This window comes from Dreissena polymorpha, chromosome 8 (genome assembly GCF_020536995.1).
Source record: "Dreissena polymorpha isolate Duluth1 chromosome 8, UMN_Dpol_1.0, whole genome shotgun sequence".
In the NCBI taxonomy this organism is placed as follows: Eukaryota; Metazoa; Mollusca; class Bivalvia; order Myida; family Dreissenidae; genus Dreissena; species Dreissena polymorpha.
In genome coordinates, this window is record NC_068362.1 from 78,587,350 (window position 1) to 78,608,615 (window position 21,266).

At 33.0% G+C, this 21,266-nt stretch overlaps 2 protein-coding genes across 2 annotated transcripts; both read left to right on the forward strand.

Moving 5' to 3' along the window:
* Positions 1-954: 954 nt before the first annotated feature.
* Positions 955-7,112, forward strand: LOC127841897 (uncharacterized). Its single transcript, XM_052371027.1, has 5 exons — positions 955-1,771; positions 1,878-1,958; positions 3,828-3,944; positions 5,594-5,668; positions 6,566-7,112. Exons 2-5 carry the CDS (start codon positions 1,919-1,921, stop codon positions 6,727-6,729), a joined length of 396 nt encoding a protein of 131 aa, XP_052226987.1. The 5' UTR covers positions 955-1,771; positions 1,878-1,918; the 3' UTR covers positions 6,730-7,112.
* Positions 6,881-16,335, forward strand: LOC127840659 (uncharacterized). Its single transcript, XM_052369071.1, has 13 exons — positions 6,881-6,886; positions 7,588-7,715; positions 8,284-8,449; positions 8,768-8,927; positions 9,016-9,281; positions 9,529-9,677; positions 10,628-10,793; positions 11,023-11,188; positions 11,776-12,017; positions 12,590-12,750; positions 13,498-13,663; positions 15,796-15,958; positions 16,097-16,335. Exons 1-13 carry the CDS (start codon positions 6,881-6,883, stop codon positions 16,333-16,335), a joined length of 2,178 nt encoding a protein of 725 aa, XP_052225031.1.
* Positions 16,336-21,266: the final 4,931 nt, after the last annotated feature.

Genomic DNA, 21,266 nt, shown 5'->3' on the forward strand with positions numbered 1-21,266 from the left:
AGACCTGCACCTATTAGGTCTTATTACAAAGTTTATCATTTTATACATGTTTTAAGTAACTTAAACAACTTACATCTCACAACAAAATTTATATTTGAACTGCCGTCCGTTAACCTCATCATAAATATTCCACATGCATATATCGACTATAGCAAATAATACAAAGACATGCAATAACAAAACATTTTTGTTAATATTATATCGGCTCGTTCAATATTTTATGGCTGTTGTGTGCTAGTCTTAATATATATATATATTAATGTTGCGATGTTTAATCACGTAATTTAATGATTAAGCTCAATTTCGACGATGTTATTATTTTGCAATAGACATAATTGTTATTTCAGAAAAACCGCCAACTAAGTCAAGGCCGAATATGCGAATATTCGAAGTGATAGTCACAGGAGCATCTTTATTAATTGCAGCCTTTACAGTTTTAGTCTTTGTTAAACAGAAGAAAGGTGATTGCGAGTTCAACATTTAATATATTAAAATTAAATATGATATTATCTTGATGCATAAACACTTTTCATATTAATGGTAAAATACTTACTGTTATCAAAGTAATTCATTCGGCAATTTATTCGTTGACAGGTAAATGCATACACTTGGTGTCTTGTTATCCGGAGAAAGCAGTAAGGCGTTTAAAACAAGGTAAATTTACAATAGAGTATAAAAACAACGGACTACAGTAATTTTATAAAGGACTTCGTGGTAACGTAGAATACAACATTATATTATGGACTTCAAACAATCCTACAATTCTTGACAGTTTAAGTTTACATTAAGAATGGATTAAAACCAGAATTTAGACTCTAAGAAACCTGATCAGTCCCGATATGCACAAACAATCATAATACATTGGTAACATTTTACCATGGTAGGCAAAGGAATTATATAAATTTACAAAATGCAACAACGACGTCTAAACTGTAACAAAATATTTTAGGTGTTTTCAACAAATGTATGTATTTTTTAATTTGAATACTTTCAATATTTGCTCATTTGCCTGTCAAATTACAATTAATTCAGCTTATGTAAGTATCTGGTTACAACATCTGCCCAGTGTACTCATTTAAAACAGGCTATTAATTTCCGTATTTTGTTTTTATCAATAATTTTGATATAACAAACCGCGTAAATAAATATGCTTGGCATTTCTGTCTGTTTTATGGAAGACAGAGCTCAAATCGAAAACAAAAACAAAACATGAACGCGGAATATACCGTGTCCATTGTGTTAAATTAACACTTTTCGGTGTCCATTGTGTTAAAATTAACACTTTTCATGCGAGTATTCAAGATATTAATATATTGTTGTCACACAATTATAATAACAATTGGCTCATCCTCAGACCTAATGATCAATAGTAATTTTCATAAAGACATGTGTACAATAAGTTTTGATTGTGTAAGACCATCCACGGAAGAAAATGTTTGCATTCAATATTTGGAAGAAATATTATCATTTTATTTGAAAGTGTTATTCAATTTGCATAAAACAAAAGTACAAACACTACGTATCAAAAGTATGAATATTTAAAATGATTTACAGTAAGACGAAATACAAATGATTTACAGTAAGACAAAATAAAAGTCTGAATCAATTCATTACACTTTATTTACTATATAAGCAATTTCGATTGTGTTTCATGTCCGATGTTATTTTATTTAACAAATTAATATTTCAAAACAAATACCGTTGCAAACAATTGAGCTAGAAAAGGAAACGCCAGAAGTCTTGGCATTAAATTCTACCATATCCTCTGAAAGTAAGTTGGATTATTTTGGCAAAGATATTTCGTTTTAAGTTTATTTAAAAAAAAATCGATTACCCTAACCTTACTCATATAATATACACATGAACATATTTCATAGGTGTCCCGGATACTGACACTGAAAAAAAGATCGCGAGCGGCATGTCTGTGCCAACCTCACCTGAACCTAGAGAAGCTCAAAGTAAGCCATCATTTGGATAAGTAATCAACTCAAAAGAATTAAACCCATGTCCTTATTTGCTTCGACATCGAACTCTTTCTACGAGCATTTAAGTTAACCTTTCACTTATCTATTATTTTGCCAAACGCTTATTTAAATATTCGCTGTATTCATTTTTTGGGGTACATGTGGGAGCAATGGCAACCCAAAACCTTTTATTTCTTTTTCTTGAAATTTGAATAAAACAACCAGACTCTAATCCATTACTTAAATAAAACATTTAGAACGTCTTTTTGAGGTTTTTAAATTATTGAGTCATTTTGTTCACATAGCAATGTAAGTTATAGAAAAATCAGTAAAGCATAAGTGCATCGTGGTAAGAAATGGCTACACAACAAATATTAACAAATGTAATTGAATACGCACGAGTGGAATCCGTTATGAAAATCATGTCTCTAATAATACACTATTTATATTTGTGTTCATTAAATTTAGCATTTAGACCGTCCTTTTTTAACTTGAGAACCATATGTTCGTGATTTAAGCAAATGTACAAAGATCTTATCATTCGGCGTTTTCCGGCCCTTATCGTAGATAAATACGGATAAGCTAATTGCACTTCAAAATGAATTAAAGGTTCTATTCACATTTTAGTCAGACTTTGTTTAATACATTATTTACTAGATCGATAAAATAATTGATCTTGAAAAAATATACTTCGATTGTGCTTATGTATGATTAACATCCATAGCGTTATTTTAATTTATTCATTGCTATAGGATCGTAAGAACATTATTGTTTTAAAAGTTAACAAATATATCAAACAATTTAACTTGAACATTTTATAAATATTGTTTAACGTGTGATTTTACGGAACTTTTTGCAATATGTCGTTTGAAATCAAGACTTTGGGAAAGAATAATATTATAAACAAACACTTGAATAAAAGAGGTAGAAAAAACTTGCCTCCAGGCCCATATTGTCAACTCCTATTAAAGGTATATAGTTCACTTACAGGGCAGTTCATGCTTGCGCTGGTTATGCGTCCAAATAAGAAAACGATGCAACCCATTATTTAGCTCCGACAAACAATCATAATACGTTGATTACTTTGCAAATTTTACCATGTTAGGCAAGAGAGTTATATAAATTAACAAACTATAAGTAATAACACTTCTAAGACGTAAGTGTCCGTCTAAGCTGCAACACAATATTGTAGGGGTTTTCAACTTATGTATCATTATTGAAAAAAATTGAACACTATCAACATTTGATAATTTGCCTGGCAAATGAGAATTAATGCAGTTTATGTAAGTGTCGGGTAAGAACAGCTGCCCAGTATACACATTGAAAAGAGGATAAGTATTAACGGCTTTTACCCATTATTTTGATTGAACGAAACATGTAAATAAATATGCTCGTATGTCTCTCTTTTTTCTGGAAGACAGCGCTGAAGTCGGAAAAACAAGAACGCAAAATAAACCGTCTCCATTGTGTTAAATTTCCACTTTCCATGCGAGTATTTAAGACATTAATATATTGTTGTAACAAAATCATAATAACAATTGACTCATCCTTAGAATAAATCACCATTAGTAATTTTAGTAAAGACATGTGCAAAATAAGTTTCGATTGTGTAAGAAAAATTATGATTGCACTTAATGTTTGGGAGAAATTATTACACAAACATGTATTTTGTTTGAAAATGTGATCCAATTTGCATTTAACAAAACTACAAACACTACGTATCAAAAATGGGATTCTTTCAAATGATTTACAATAAGACGAAATGAAAATCTGAATCAATTTATTTCACTTAATTTATTATACAAACAATTTCCATTTTGTTTGTTGTCCGATATGTTTGTATGTAACAAATTCACATTTCAGAAGAGATACCGTTGCAAACAATTGAGCTGGACGATGAAAATCCAGAAATCTTGACCTTACATTCTACAATATCCTCTGAAGATACGTGGGAAATTGTGACTGATTATTATAACAAAGGTATGTCGTTTAAACGGTAATTGTTAAAGACCGATTACCCTAACTTAACTACAAAATATACTATAATATACACGATGAACATACTTTAAAGGTTCCCCGGGTACTGACACTGAGACAAAGATCGCGAGCAACATGTCTGAGCCTAATCCAGATAGACCTAGAGGAGCGCAAAGTAAGCCAAAACTTGGATTAGTAATCTAATCAAATGAATAATAGACCGTGTCCTTATTTGCTTCTACACCGAACTCTTTGCACGAATATTTTAGTTTACTATTTTGTTTATCTATTCTTTGTCAAACGCTTATTTAAATATTCGCTATATGCATTTTCTGGAGAACATGTGGGAGCAATGACAGATTATTTTTTGGTTATGTAAGTTTCCAGATGTCCAGTATTGCAGAATATATTATCTACTGTTATTTTATTTTGAAAACGCGATTGAAATATACATCAAACTGTTATTGAACCATACGAATTTGCATTTGCAGCAGTATTATTGAAGTAGATTTATATATATGCACACAAGATAATATGTTTCCTCATGAATGAAATTGTAAAGAACATATTTTTGAACGGGATTAAGTCAGATATTTTTCTTAACTACATATAGAATAATTATTTTTCTGTGGACTTCGATTAAAAATGCAAACACTAAAACGCTGTTCTCGCTTTTCGATGGTTCTGTTTTAAAATAAACACACTTAAGTCTGTAGCCGTTTATTCCGGAACTTTTAGTGCATTTAATTTCTGTCATGCTGCGGTCTCATTTTAATTTATTTACTGCTTGATTTATTTCGTCGTTTTAAACCTGTAAACATAGTACATAAACTCGACTGACGATTAGTACTGCTTCAAACTAAGACACGTAAGAAGTGTACCTAAGGGATATGCAAAAGCTTTGTCCTGCATACAGCATAAAATATATATTTACCGAGCGGAATTTTTGTGCATGTAAACACTTGACACATTGCAAATTCCACAGTCCATTAATTACTATTACTCGTTTAATTTTTTTATTTTTGTTCAGTAGATTTTATTTTGTTTTTATATTCTTCAATATTATGGATTTTGGATGACCACATCTTCAAACTTTTAAAGGATTAAAATGAAGAAAAACGCCACGAGTAAAGCGCAATATAAAACGTTTCGTTTGCTTAGTTCTTATGAGTGTAATCTGTGCACTCAATTACATCAACTAACTTACATTTATCATGTCGAATTGTCTGTGGGATTATGAGTAAAGAATGTATTTATGTATACATAAAATAACTAAAATAGGGCACCATTCAATACATGATCCGTTAGATGCAATTACATAACGTTCTTTATTTATGTTAGAGTAATGATCATAAACTGAATGGTTAACTAATGCTTTATTATAATCGTTATATGTGGGTGCGATATATAAGCGATACATAATTTAACATTATAAATCATATCATATATTAAAGTTTATTGTTAACATCGGGAAACATTTAACTTATCTATTTCTACACCTTTAAATGGAAAAGCAGCAAAACTTAGACTCTACTTTAGTAATCAACGTCTATAACACTCAGCTTAACGATAACCAGATCACATAATACTAATTAAATTATATTATACATGTATTGAAAATCGGTTAATTCAAACTGTTTATTTCTTTGCAGCTGTTCGCATATTGGAGAACATAACTGCAACATGTTCCGCCGTGACATCCAAAGCTACAACTCACGACACTCAAGGTTTGTATGTTTGTCTATTGTATTTAAACGATCATTTTCTTGCTGAAGAACATCAATAGCGAGAAAGATTACCAGTTGGTGAAAGATCGCACCAGTATAACCAGTATAAAACAAGGGCGAACCACCACAATCAAGGACAAAGGTGACAAATGTCTAATAGAGGAACAAGACATCCTAAAGAGATGGACAGAATACTGCTCAGAACTGTACAACTACAGAACCACTTGAGACCTAGAATTCAGAAATGTCCCTCCAGCAAACAACAACGATTAACACCCCGTTCTTCGTGAAGAAGTTGAAGCAGCAATAGGATCGCTGAAAAAGGGGAAGTCACCAGGAGTGGACAACATCCCGAGAGAGTTTGTGCAGGCGGTGGAGATGACCAGCGCCTTACTTACTAACTGCAACACGATCTGGTAGAAAGGGCAATGACCCACACAATCCCTCGTAATCACCCTCCTCAAGAAAGGCAACTTACAGCAGTGCCAGAACAATAAAACAGCTTCATCAGCCACCAGAGCCAAGTAAAGATTTTGCTGAACAGATTGACGCCGCAAGCGGAAAAGATCATCGCTGAAGAGCACACAGTCTTTTAGACTTACTAGTTGTTGTTATAAGAATTATGGAGCGATGAAGTTTTAGGATCACGTTGGATGTAATTCTACAAGTATCATTTTTCACTTTTCATAATTAGTAATTGGTTGTAACAGGTTATATATTCTTTGTGTTCGAAAGCATATTTTAGAATGAATTAAGTAAACTATAAGCTCATTGCTATGCTAGAAAAATGTTTCGAAATATAGTACACTGTTGCAGGTAAAATATACAATTAACATATAATATATGGAAAGTCACTCGGTTTAATACAAATAAACACTGTATTTTCCTTTCGCTTAGCTTCAATCGAATGTGAAGTTCCAGCGGACCCGATGCTTAGAACTAAAGTGAACGCGCAAGCTACCAAATCGGACTCTATTGTACCATGTGAGCTTTTTGCCTTGAATTTGCAACCTCAAACACATGGAAGTTCATATTCGCGAAAAGCATACATAATAACTTAAAACTATAAAAGTAAAATTAAATACTTCAAGCAATCATAACTTTCCTCAGAACTATATTGTTTGTTTATTTATCAAGCAAAATCCTATTCTGGTTTAACTCTTTTAGAAAAAAACATCCCTACAAATATCGTTAGGATAATTATCGGATAATATGGAAGTTCGTCACTTTAATGAATGAAAATACAGAAATAACAGAACACAAATGCTACTTTACAAATATTATGACAAAACATATTTAATGAAATCATTACACTTAATCAGTTATTAATTCTTCAGTACATCGAAAATATTGAAATTTGTTTACGTGTTTCAAGCCCGAACGGAAACGGAAACGACGGCTACACACAGGAGATCCTCAAACTCGCAAACACGGAACTATACACACCAGGTAAGTATTACTGAATTTAATCCACTTAAAGTTGTGTGTATTTAAGATGATCATCTCAAATCAGATTTAGTTTTGATAAGTTAAAATAAACAATGTTACTTAAAACACATTTTTTTCCAAGCCTGAGTTGTCTAACAATTAAATGTTTTCATCACGGTGCGTAAACTCGGTTGGATATAATCATACGTAGAATTTTTCCCTGTTTCAAACAACCGTTCATAAAAAAAAATAATCAGATTTATTTTTGTTACTAAGGTTTTACAAGTCACATTAACTTAATTCACCAACGTTTTTTATGATTTATATTGACATTAAAAGATGTTGATAAAGCAGCAAATACAATTATTACAGAAAGGCACAATACTTGTTATTTTCTAACATTTATTAATGTTATATGGTTTGATAAGCTATGACTTTATAATTAATTTAAACATGGTGGGCATCTCATTTGTACAAAAACTGAATTCCAGGATCGGTGTAAGGAGGCCTACGCAAGGTTAAATAACAATGAAGGCTTTACTTTCGAGGAAGGCTTTATGTATGACAACTTTAAAGAGAAGGATTTTATGGAGCTGACCGACTGTGACACAGTTCATTCGTAAGTGCATCTGTATAAAATCATAATCAAAAAGATATCTTTTATACCACCCGGCACGAATTAGACGGAGATGAACGCGGTCTGGTAACTAGGATGACCAGCGTCTGTCTGTCTATTCTGTCTGCTTGTCTGTCTGTTTGTAAAACAATCTTGTCATATGCTATTACTTTGTGAATCTGTAAAAAGACGTTGTCCATTTGAAAATGACGTGCATTACGAAAACTTAAACAAATATGCTGAATAATTCATGTTTAAACGTAGAATTTCTAAACGAGAATATTATACAACACTTTATATTACGCAATGCTCATGTTTGGTGTGTGTGTGTGGGGGGGTATATTCATCAATATTTCGACAATGCGACATAGTCTAAAATGACACATGTAAATTAAATTAGTGAATTGTTTGTATCTGCTATTCGTCAGTGAATAAACTTTCGGGGAAATTACCCCTTATTTGCATATGCACGGAGTTCTGCATACATAACATTATCGTTGTAGAAGCGAGTAGAATGCATATAGAATAAGACGGACGTAGACGGATATTTCACGTAAGGTTATTTTTACAGGATAGATATTGCTGGTTTTGAGACATATGGGATTCCTGGAGTGGAAACTGCGGATCTTTACCTACTGATTAGTCATCTTCTGTGTGGCAACAACAATTTGAAGGGCACTCTTCAATTAGCTGCTGCACGATATGGAATTAAGCATTTTGATACATATCTTAAAGCGGTAATGCGATCACTTTTTGATATAGGGTGAAATGTTTAAAAAAATAAAACTTGTTTTCATATGATATTTTGAAAAAACGTATTTGGACTGTGGTAGCTATTTATATAGTAATTTAAGCATTACACATTGCATACTGACATGTAGTGAGTGTTCTAAATCCTATAAAATAGCAAAATATTAGAAAATAGCCACAAAAATACATTTTGTAATAACTAATTTTGTTTATTAGAATTGTTTTTGTTTACGTTGATTTATTAAAATAATAGCAATCTACACAGTATATGCGCCTTCCTAACGTGCATGTTTTGTATATTATAGCTGTTGAAAGAATTTAATCAGTCCAAAACTCCTTTGATTGAGGCCCGTATATTCTTCGAATTGCACGGCATATATTTCAACGATTTTAATTTTACTGAGGATAGTGTATCTATAGCGCTTGACAATTTATTTCACCAACTAGCAGTTACTGGAAGTACAGGTACTTTTGATTTTTTTTAATAGTGTAATACATTCTTACATAAAATTGCCAACACATATGTCAACGCCTTTCTATAATGCAATCGCAGGCCCATTTCATGCGACATTACTGAGTGGCGTTTTGGATTGCAACCTTGCCCAACACTTCGAGAACAATGATTACCATGATCGAGACGTACGGACAACAGCAGGCTTCAAATTGGCTTTGGAATCCAGCCCGTCATGTAGACGAGAACTGCATATCGTTTGGATGAAGTCAGCTAACTATCCACATAGATATTGTGTTAGACCTGCGTTTCAAATTGATGACACAACAATTACAAAACAAATCCACATTCCACAAATACAAAATGAAGTAAGAATGTTCAGCATACAAATATGTTACATTAACTGTCACAACATCATTTTATTGAAAGAGTATGAGATTTCAAACAGAAAACACATGGATATTGACATGTCAATTTGCAGTAAATGTGTACGTGTATAACTTATCTCAATTGCTAATAAAATTCTTATTAAACTTATAAATACATTAATTAATAAATAATGTTTAAAATAATAGAAACCCATTCGAAATTATTTGTGATGTTATATTATTGCAGGGCATGGAGAAGTTTCTGATTGAAAAGATAAAAGAACAGAAACCTTGCAAGTGGAGACGCTGCTTTGAAGTACTGGAACAACCTCAAAAAGCTATGTTTGACGACCTTAAAGAAATGGAATTTATTAAACCGGATCGAATCATTAGAACGTAAGAATTTACATGTTTTAAAGTAGTTCTCTATAATATCATGTGTGACGGAACATTGAAATGAAAATGTTGGTGAATGTTCTGTTTTTGTGTGTGCACACACTGATTTCTTATGTGTTGTACGTTGAATTAATAGTAAACGACAAAAATACAGGTCCGTCGTCAAAAGAATCTTGTATAAAAGACAATGAAACTACTTAAATGTAGCAAAATAGGGCAAAACAAACAAGAAACGCAAACAAACAAAACTGTGCCACATTTATTTTGTATTTATCCCTTCTCTCAGAATACGTACTCAAAGATATACCTTAAGAGTTAAGGTGTTATGGGAATTCACCTTTCGACTATTGGTAACACTTTAAGCCACATAATCTGCATTCAGAAACATTAAAAGAAATAAGTTTCATAATTTGGATCTGAGTTAGTGAAAACAAGCCATTTGAAATCACTTAGAAATGCTCAAAAAGACCATGGTATTAATTGTAAGTGCTGGTTTTCCTCAGTATTGAACCCAAGAGACTTCAAAAACCATTTTGTTCCATGTAAAAACCAATACAACATTACCAGAGACTACCATAAACACATATAACAAACAATACAAAATATTGAAGCAAATAAAGTGAAGTATTTATTCGAATTCGCATCTTAATAATGTTCTAGAGTTTTATTATTCTTATGTAAATGTAAAATGTCGAACACTTATTAAATTGTAAATATATTTTAATAATATTAAACGTTTATTACATGTTTAAATTGATTGTAATGCTCTTAGCCTATACAGTTGATTATATGCGTTTTTTGTGATTTCTTGTGTGCTCAGCGTGAGTTCGGCGCAACATTGAACAGGTTAAGCCTCGAATTGTTTCTATGACTGTTCCAAGTTTTAATAAGTGTTTACGGTTGTGCTTTATGTATTCTCCTGTGTTTTTGTTAAGTATAATGTATTTCAGGATCAACGTCCCTGGATATAAGGCATATAAAAAGCCCAGAGAAGAAAACACATCCGTGTACGAATGGGTTAGCCTCATGCTATGCGGAGACAAATCGCTAATGTACATCTTACGACTGGCAGCAGCACGATATGCGATGAAGCACTTTGAAACATACGTAGATAAGGTATCGACAAGAATCTTGTTTTCAGCTCAATGTTATATAAACAGTTGCATGGCCATTTAACAAAATCGTATAATTATTGATTATTAAACTTCTTCCACCATTAATTAACTAGAAAAGTAAAAACTATAAATAAACTAACCAACATATTTTTTCTGAAAACAAAATATTTGAGTAGCAAATTTTAGTAAGAAAATACATTTTTGAATCATGTTGATGTATGTATTTGTAGCTGAACAAAGAATTTAATGGCGATGAAAATCCCTTTTATGCGGCTAAAGTCTTCTTTAAATCACATGAAATTGATTTTGAAGAGAAGGAGACAAACGTTAGAGGTTTTGTGTCCGTTGCATTTCGCAAATTAGTGAACGAAACAGTGAATTCGGACAAAGGGAATGGTAAGAACGGAACATATGTATACAGACTGACGCTATAAAAAATCAATGTAATATTGAATGTTTATCACAAGTCGTGGAGACTACATTAAATACATTAAAGTAATAAAATAACTTACCCAAAACTGTCAATCTTACTCGACACAGCAGACTCTTAGCTAACTTAACTATGTTCGCCTTTGCGTAGTGGATAATATGTTTGCCTAGCTATCGGGAGGTCACGGGTCCGATCCCAAATGTGGGAGACCCCCTCCCCCCATATATAAAGAACTGAATAGTTTTCAACTAACTCGATGATTTCCTCTCCTGTGTGAATCCAATCCAAATTTAATCAAAATATCGAAGAACAATTTGTCACATCCATTATAAAAATGTTTGTGTGAGTGTCGATTAACCAATATTTGAGATTTATTGGCAAAGTTCACGCTAACCAGCTTACTAACGAAATTATCACATAATATTAGTTGGTCAATTAATATTACACTATACAAATTGTGTAGCTATCAGTATGCATTCAAAAATATTAAAAGTATTTATTTCAAACGTAAACCGAACCAATAACTCGTTCAATTACTGTTGGGTTTTTTCAGCGCCGTTTTACGTTGACTTTTTGAGTGGCGTTTTAAACCGTAAAATCATTCAACACTTTGAGGATAATACGTTTTACGGCCGAGTTGTAGAATCAATTCGCGGTCTTGACGTTTCATTAACGACAGCATTATCCAGTGATAGAGACCTGCACATGTACTGGATGAAGTCATCGAATTACAAGGGTCAACACACTTATCAGATAGTCCCTTTGTATCGATGTAATCCGAAAAGAAACGGAAAGGTACAACTTTTAATTGGTTCTGTGTGAAACAATAATACGTGTCTTTATCAAATAAATCTGCCTTTTGTTTGTTGTAATTATAACCTCGTTTTCATTTGTAAATAAGCGGATTTTGAAAACACTTGTTTCATTTCGTCACTACATTTTTCATAATTTATACTCTTATTTATAATAAATCAGTGCTCAAAAGTATGTTTGGGGATATAACATATTATGTTGTGGATGTCCTGCTGTTGTTCTAAATAGATAATGCGTAGGATCTTAAACAATTTTTAAATTGTGGCTACAATATCCATGAAAATCGAGTTGATTGTAATTAATTGTAGAAAAGACTTGTATCGAGCGGCAACTGTGGTTACCGGGTTGGTGTTTTATGCTTTGTTAAAAACTGCGTTTATAAGTTACGTCTTTAATGCTAATCACAGCAAAATAGTTAGTTAATAACATAAACATGGACCATGAACCCCACAATGCGTTCGTACTTTTAATTGTGTGAAAATAAGTAAGTTAATTAATAACTGTTGTTGTCTCTGTTCTTTTGAATTTAAGTTTTTTTCATAAACTATTTGCAGGATTTGTGTGAAGATGTATACGAATTATTGATGGGACAGGTGAACTTTGAGTCCGATAGCTGTTTAAGAATGATACATGCACACGGGATAGATGTATTTGAGAAGCTAAAAGGACATGCCCTTTTAAAACCTACAACGGATGCCAAGCGGGTCATACATACGTGCGTTAGTTTTAGTCATGTTACTCGAACTAAAATGTATTAGAGGGTCTTGTTCACATATTAGAAAATTGTATATAGATTTAAACAAATGTATACAAAAACAAGCAAACGACACTGCTGCAGTTAACAAAATGTTGGATGATCATCATAGTGTTTAAAGTAATTTAATAAAATACCGTAAATTATTCGCTAATAAATACTGAAAAAATGGTCGCGCACATACTTTTGCTTCCAGAGGGTCTGGGCTCGAATCTCGGAAATTTCGGGCGATATTTTCACTCAACTCATTTTTTTTTCTGACCTTAAAGTATCTTAAATTCTATTCCAAATATTTTAATATCATATACTTGTGAGGTTATAGTATGACATTTTTCGACTTAAAAAAAATATGTAGACAAGTCCCGTTAACGACGGACAGGTGAAAAGCAGTTTACTCCCGCTTCTGCGAAGGAAGTGGAGGGTGTATTCAAGTTATATCAATTCTACAGCTTAATCCATGATTGGGGGTTTAAATTTTCAGACAATTTTTGACAATTTCGTTATCGTTATTATATGCAATTTGTAGTACATAAACAAGCCTCACTTATATCTGTTTCTGACTATATTTATTATAATATCATTTCTTTTATATGCATAAACGTTTTAAAGAGATATCCATTTTATTGTTATTTTTCAGAGCCGACAAACTATACTGATATTCGACAACAAAATGGATGACTATAAATCTGTTTGATTTATATTTTATAGCATAACAATCCCTGGATTTATTGCGTATGAAAGGCCCGACGGAGAAACCACGTGTCTTTACGAACATACTAGTCGTCTACTGTTTGGGAATACAGAGAAGAAATTTATCCTGCGGTTGGCTGCAATAAGATACGCTCTACAAAATTATTCAAAATATGTTAAACAGGTTTGTAAAAAGCATATGTATTGCTCAGTTTGCAAATATATAATATAACTTGATATCAATTTCACATTCAAACTTCAATAAAAATGTCGGTAATGTTTTCAAAGCATAATTTCAATCTTTTTGTTAGTTTAGTAAACCATATTTTTTGTAATAGAAATATCTTTAACGTATTGATACATCGGGTAATGAACTTGAGTGTTAGATCTCTTATGCAATCATCCTAGTATAATGTCACCAAATATTGCCTCATGCCCGTGTGTTCTGTACATCATCATTGTGTTTCTTGTCCGCGTGAAGCGTCCTTGTCTCGCATACGTACAGAACGATGGAGACTAAAAGGGACTTGTAGAGCCTATTTTTGTTTGGGAAACTGCTTGTCCATAACATGCCAAGTCTAGCAACTGATGCCGTCACTATGCACATTCTTATTCGGACATCAGCGTTACTGGCACCATCCTCTGACAAGAATGATCCCAAATGCTTGAAGCTGCTGACTGTTTCCTGGTTCTTGCAGTTCATGGTGGAGCCCGCACTTGTGTTATCCATCCCTACTCTTGTTCTTTCATAGAGTATGTTGGTAATGTCTTGGAGAAAACTGCCATCCATGAATTCAATGTCACAAGCGAATCTCAAGTTGGTTATGGGTCTTCCAACGATGGACATAGAGCTGTGTTTGTTTTGGGGGGTCTCTTGCGTTTTCAATGAAAAGGATAGGACGGGGGTAGCAGACATCACTGACCGACGCCCACTGATGTCCTGGAGAAGTCCCCTTCCATCCGTTGAGAAGAACTGCACTGCTAGCGAATCCGTAGAGTTCTTGGATGAATTGCGCCTGCCCTATGTCAATGTTGAAACCCTCCATAATACACTATATCCCATCATACAACGCGTAATATATCTTAAAGTCGACGAAGTTTTGGAAGAGACCACGTTGCTGCTGCATGTGTTTCTTACTGATCACTCTGTAGTTGAAGATTGGTTCAACTGTGATCCGCTCAGCTCTGAATCCAGCCTGCTTATCCGCCAGAAGTATTCGACCTTATTTTCCATTCAACTGACCATGACGCGTCGCATGGCTTAATTGGGGTTACTGATGAGGCTGATGGTGCGGTCACTCTCGCATAGCTTGAGATTCTTTTTTTCGGTATGGTAATAATTAGAGAATAATTCTACTTATTTAGCTACAACTTCTCCCCTCAGGTCGTTTGGCATAGTGCCGAAATAGCTGCAGTCGTTACCTCTCTTCCCTGCTTAATCAGCTCGAAAGTGACGCTGTTCACTCCCGGCGATTTTCCTGTCTTGAGTCTCCTCCACATCTGTCTTGGTTTGGAGGACTTTCGTCGTCCGCGTCTGGTCAAGACTCGTCATGAAGGAGAGAAGTGAATGGTTAAAGCGGATAGTTATAAAGGTGGCTACAGAATTCAGTACACATCTTTAGGACTGCGAGACACTCTGTACAAAGGTTTCCGTCAGCGTCTGCTTCAAATCTGGCCTGAGCTGACTGGTCTTCGTTAGGGCCTTAAAGGTGCTGTAGGCCTTCTAACTGCTGAGTGTCATCACATTGTAAATGTTGATACATTTCTTCTCAATAAATTCTTTTTGACATCTTTCATCTTTTTTTCTAATCTCTCTTTTCGCTTTCTGGCATTCTGCCCTAGAGTCCAGGCTGGTGTACTTCTCGTGCCTAGGCTCTGTTCTTTTGTCACTGAAATCAATTATCTCGGTCGTCATTCATTGCCTGTTCTTCCATCACTCTCTCAAGAATTATAAATCGTTTGTAAAATGTCAGTGTAAATTATGTTATAGTGTCAGTATATATAATGCAACAACAACAATAAAAACAATAAGGCGCACACGCACACTGCCATGCTATTACAAGATAAATGCAATAATTACACACACACACTAATACTCATCTGTTTCAATATTTAATCATATATATGATCAATTTAGAGTTTAGAGTCGCCAGATAAAAATCTTATTTTGCAATGAAATGGTATTACCGTAACTGCGGCATGGAATTAAATCCTTGTTATAGGGTTTGTTAGCAATACAAGTTCCTTCATGACGATGTACAGTTGTTTAATTATACATAAAGGTGTTGTTAAATCATTTGTGTTATGTTTTAATAGCTGGCAGATGCGTTTGTAAATTCCAAATCCAAGACTGATGCCGCAACCACATTTTTTCGAATACATTGTATCGATTTTAAAAGGACAAAGAACTTGCCATTAATAAAAGATGTTGGATTCGCGTTTGTGGATCTTTTGCGAGAAACTGTCAACACAGGACAAGGTAATAACTTACGCGCGGTTAAATCAGACGATTTACTTATATTTTAGCCCATTCGCAATTATATCAATTGAATCTGACTTTGAATAATGTTCACAGTTTTGTTTCTACTAAACATGCATATTCAATGTTTCTTTTAAGGTCCGTTTTATGCGGAGTTTTTACGCGGTGCATTAAATTGCAAAATAACGCAACACTTTGAGAACGATCGCTTTTACGAGTGGGACGTTTGCACGGTACCAGGCCTCAATATTTCCTTGGTAACCAACACACCGCCTAAAAGAGAGCTTCATATCTACTGGATGAAGACTAGCCGGGGTCGATCATACACGTATCAACCAATTTCCCTTGTAACACACGTGGACGCAGTGCGCTCTTGATAAATTGAGTGGTACAATATAATTATCGAAAGATATGCAACAGCGTTAACTTGCCCGGAGAGTTTTGTTACAATTCTTGCGCTTGTTGAAGTATGCTTTATTCTGATATTGGTACGCTTTATTGCGATGAGAGTGATATATTATTGTAAATTCTGTATCGCGATATACAAATGTATAACAGTAAGTATTAGCTTCTTTACTAACAGTCCGATTAATACGAGCGCATTTAGCTTTGCTTTTTAATACACAGGCTATTTGTGATTGTTTGGTTTGCCTTTGGTTGAATGACTGTTACCTTACTTTAAATACTCACACATGTATATAATTATATGCGGTCCCATCATGTTAAGGATTATGTTAAATGCCATTCATAGTGGGTTTTTTTACTATGCATGTTTGTTTGCCTTTTGATTTGCTTTTTTTTTCTTAACGAATCAAGTATGCTTAATTGTATATCGTCAAGATTTGTTTTGGCCGGATAATTGAGCAGTGATGTTTGGTTGATCACAGCTCCTGGTTAAATTGCTCCTAAATATAGGAAATAGTGACAAAATAGTGATTGTTGGTACCAGACGATAGGTAAATGTGTCTTTAATACATGGAATTGATTATTATCTTCACAAAATGGACGTAAATAATGATATTTAGTAAAATTGTGTTTTTTCTGGGCTGAGAAAAATTGGACTTTTTTAATGCATTGAGAGGGTCCCTTGACATATTGGGCCAATTTAGAATACAAAATAACAATAGGATTAAAATCTCTTCGTGATTGGATTATACATCTGCAATACAGTGATAGCATATCAATACCCCATTATGAGTGATAACGGTAAATCTGAGCAACCCAAATTCAATTTCAAAGGACAAAAGCCTCAGACTAAACCAGGTAACAAGAAGCAACGTGCTGATTCCAGTAACAGTACAAATACAAGCATGGATGAACTGTTCAATATCAACACACAGTTAGACGCTATGACTGAGGGGCTTAGGGAATTGAGGAAAGATCTCAAGAGTATGTTAAAGCGAGAAGAAATAGAAGATCTAATACAGAAAACAATATCAGCGATAATGAGTAAAATAGAAGAAACAATGTCCAAAAAATCGAAACCGAAGTTGCTAAAAGAACTCCAAAAATACATGAAAAACTAACAGGCTTAGAATTTGAAAATGAACAGTTAAAGCAAACAGTTTGTGATAAAGAACAACAACACAAAGGCAATTGATGAGCTAGAAATACTAATTGAGAAAAATGATAAAACAAGCAGAGAAGCTCTTAAACTGGCAAACTATAACGAACAATACTCGCGAAAGAACAACGTAAAAAGTATGAACATTGAAGAAACATCCCATGAATCAGAAGCCAGTCTCATTCAAACAGTTTCAAATATCATGAAGACAACAGCAGACGTCGACTTAAAGCCAGAGGACATAATTGCCATACATCTACTGCCATCCAAGAAGGGGACCATTACACCGATTATCATCAAATTGAGAAACAACAATGCGAAGTCAGCAATAATGAAGAAACATACTCCGATGAAAATAAAAGGATACATGCTTGTGGATGATGTGACCAAGCGTAATTAGGGACTTATAAGCAGGCTACTTCTACTACCCGATATAAAGAACGCCTGGTTCTTTAATGGTGCAGTCTTCGGGCAAACCATCTCCGAGGAAAGGGTCTAATTCGACATATTTGACAATATAAACGATACAATCCGTGATGCCCGGAACCGAAGGAGGGTGTTTCAGACGGGAGAGAGTGTTTAAACGGTGACAATGAATGTCCCACAAACGGTGGATTTTGCACGTGTGTATACCTTTTAATCGGTATGTAATTTACGTTTTAGCCCGCTGTGTACTGTAATGACTATCACAATGATATTTAAAAGTTGTTTATTCTTAACGTATAATAACTTTTGTTCGCCTTGCTATTGTATAGATGTAACGAACTCGACTGTTGTAATACTATATAATGTGTAACGTATTTTACCATTTATAAAATGGTTCACTGTACCAATATATTGCCTAAATATTTGTTGCAATGTAAAACATTAAAAATACAAAAAAAAAAGATAGTTAAATGGTTCGCAGCGTTTTTTTGCATTTAATCCCCATTGCTGTAAACTAATGGATTTGATCTCTTGTATAATAAACACACTTCCTAAAATGTATTGTGGTTCCCGTGAAAAACTGTATTCATAGTAGTTACAGTAAATCTAGGTCATTCTTAAAGGTGTGTTACTGAACCTGCTTCTACCATCAATAGTACCAACACTTTCATAAATTTAAAATATCTAATTTTTTTAATTCGTTTTTTAACTTTAAATTTCTAAGTACCAAACAGCAATCAAAATAAATATATGTACAATAAATAAAATCAAGGACAATAAATATTTACTTGTTAAAAATGTTCTTGTCATTTCGTTATAATTGTTCATACGAGCAACAAATACGTGTATGTTTTGTTGATGAACCACGAAATGGTAACACCCAAATGATTACTTACAATAACGGTAAAAGTACTATGCGGAGGATAAGCAGTCTGTGCTTGCTCAATTATTTATCTTTGTTTTCTTAGTTTTCAATCAGAATGCCGTTATGATTGTATTTGTTCTCCTTTCTGTTTGCACGATGTTCTCACTAAATATTTGTGATTGTATATCTGCTAGATATAGTCCTCATATACAAAATGCTTTTCTTACTTAAACTTTCAGTATTAGATAGATGGAAAATAGGGAACTGACTAGGTTGTTTTATGCTAATGTATATTTAATTTAAAATATCAGTCTTGAGATCTGTGTGACGTATACTCAATGTCCTTATTCCATTTCATAACATACATGCCTACCCGGATAGTATAGTCTGTTCCAACTAGTTAACAGTCAATCACACATTATTCTAAGTTTTAATCTATTGCTGTTTTTGTATACATGTTTCGTTGTATATATACCTTAGTTTTTTATGTATAACTTAAAGAAACTTTACATTGATGTCATGTTTTATAAACACTCTTTAAACAAAATCCGGCAGTTATCAATGTAATTGAATGTTTAAGTTCCTTGTTCTTTATAAATACTCTTTAAACAGAATTCGGCAGTAATCAAGCGTAATTGTATTTGTAAGTTCTTTGTAATGGAACTAGTCTTATTATAGTTAATCCTTCTTAAGTAAGCACTTAAACTACAAATAAGAATCTAGAGAACCCATTATTTTTATTATTATTATTATTATTATTATTATTATTATTATTATTATAAAACATAAATTTCTTCATTAAATTTTAACAACCGGAGTTATAGATTAATGTCATATAATTGGGGCAATTTTAACTTGCACAAGCACATGAGCTTGTGTTTTGTTCACTTGTTGTGTTTTATATTTGATATGTTTGTATGCTTTTTTGTTTGTTTGATTGAAGTTAGAATGTATTGTGTACCTTTTATGTATTTGTAGAATGTTTTCCAGTAGAACCACGGTGCTTTTTTCATAATTTAAAGGCATGGGATAAGAATTTGGGATCATTAAACTTTCTCTTACCAGATGGCTAGTGATCTGAATATTATTTCTTTAAACTGCAGAGGATTAAATGGGAAATTTAAGAGGCTAAATGTTTTTACTTACTTAAAAAAAATAAACGCTAATATATATTGTCTTCAGGATACCCATTTCACTCCTGATATGTACAGTACTATTTTTTCAAATATGGGAATCTGATTGCTTTTTAAGCAATGGTTCATCTAATTCTAGGGGAACAGCTATTTTTATATCAAATACCATAGACTTTAAAATACTCAACTCTGTTTGCTGATCTCATGGTAATTGTATTGCACTTGACATTTCTGTGAATGGATATCGCTTTACAATGCTTACTTTATATGGACCAAATACTTACTCATCTTCCTTTTTTACTGATATTTTTGAAGTTATCGATAGACTTGAAAATGAGGCTTTTATTATATGTGATGATTTTAATTTATTGAGATAACTTTAATTATAAAAAGATAAATAACCATAAAGCTCGCAATATTGTCTTAGAATTAATAAGATGCTATAATCTTGTAGATCCCTTCCGACAACAAAATAAATAAAAAAGGTTTACTTGGCGTAAAACAAATCCAATACAACAGGCTAGGCTTGATCTATTTTTAATTACGTCAGATTTCTTGCAGCAACTTAAATCAACGGAATTTGTGCCAAATTCCAATCTGATCATTGAATAATTACTTTAAATTTAACTTTCAGCAAATTTTCTCACAAACCTGGTCTTTGGAAACAAAATAACTCTCTGCTGTCAGACATTGTGTATGTACAGGAAATCAACAAACAAATGATGAAATTAAAATTCAATATGCTTTACATATTCACAATTATGATAGTACAAAGAAAATTCCTGACAGTGAATTACAGTTTACATAAGTGATCAACATTTTGTAGAAACTCTTCTCATGGAATTAAGTGGGAAATCTATTTCAAATGGGTCTTATATAAAAAAAGCAAACAAAACGTACAGAAAGTAAATTATTAACACGAATTAAAGAGTTAGAAGAAAACTTTTCAGATGAGAGTAAAGAGGAATTAGAAAATTAAAATCTGAAATAAATAATATTAAGAGCGCAAATTTAAAAGGGAGCATGATAAGGTCCAAATTTCAGTGGACCTTGCAGGGAGAAAAGCCATCTAAATATTTCTGCAGTCTAAAAAAAAATAATTCAAAGTCCAAAACAATATATAAATTAAAAAATGAAGATGGTAGTGAAATTACAGATCAAACATGTATCCTAAGAACTATAGCATCTTATTATCAATCCCTATATTAGTATAAACAGGAATGCAGTAGTGAAGACTTTAATAACTATGTAAACGGATTAACTTGTCCAAAATTAAACCAGAATGAGTCCTTTTCAATAGAAGGTATTATAACTATAGAA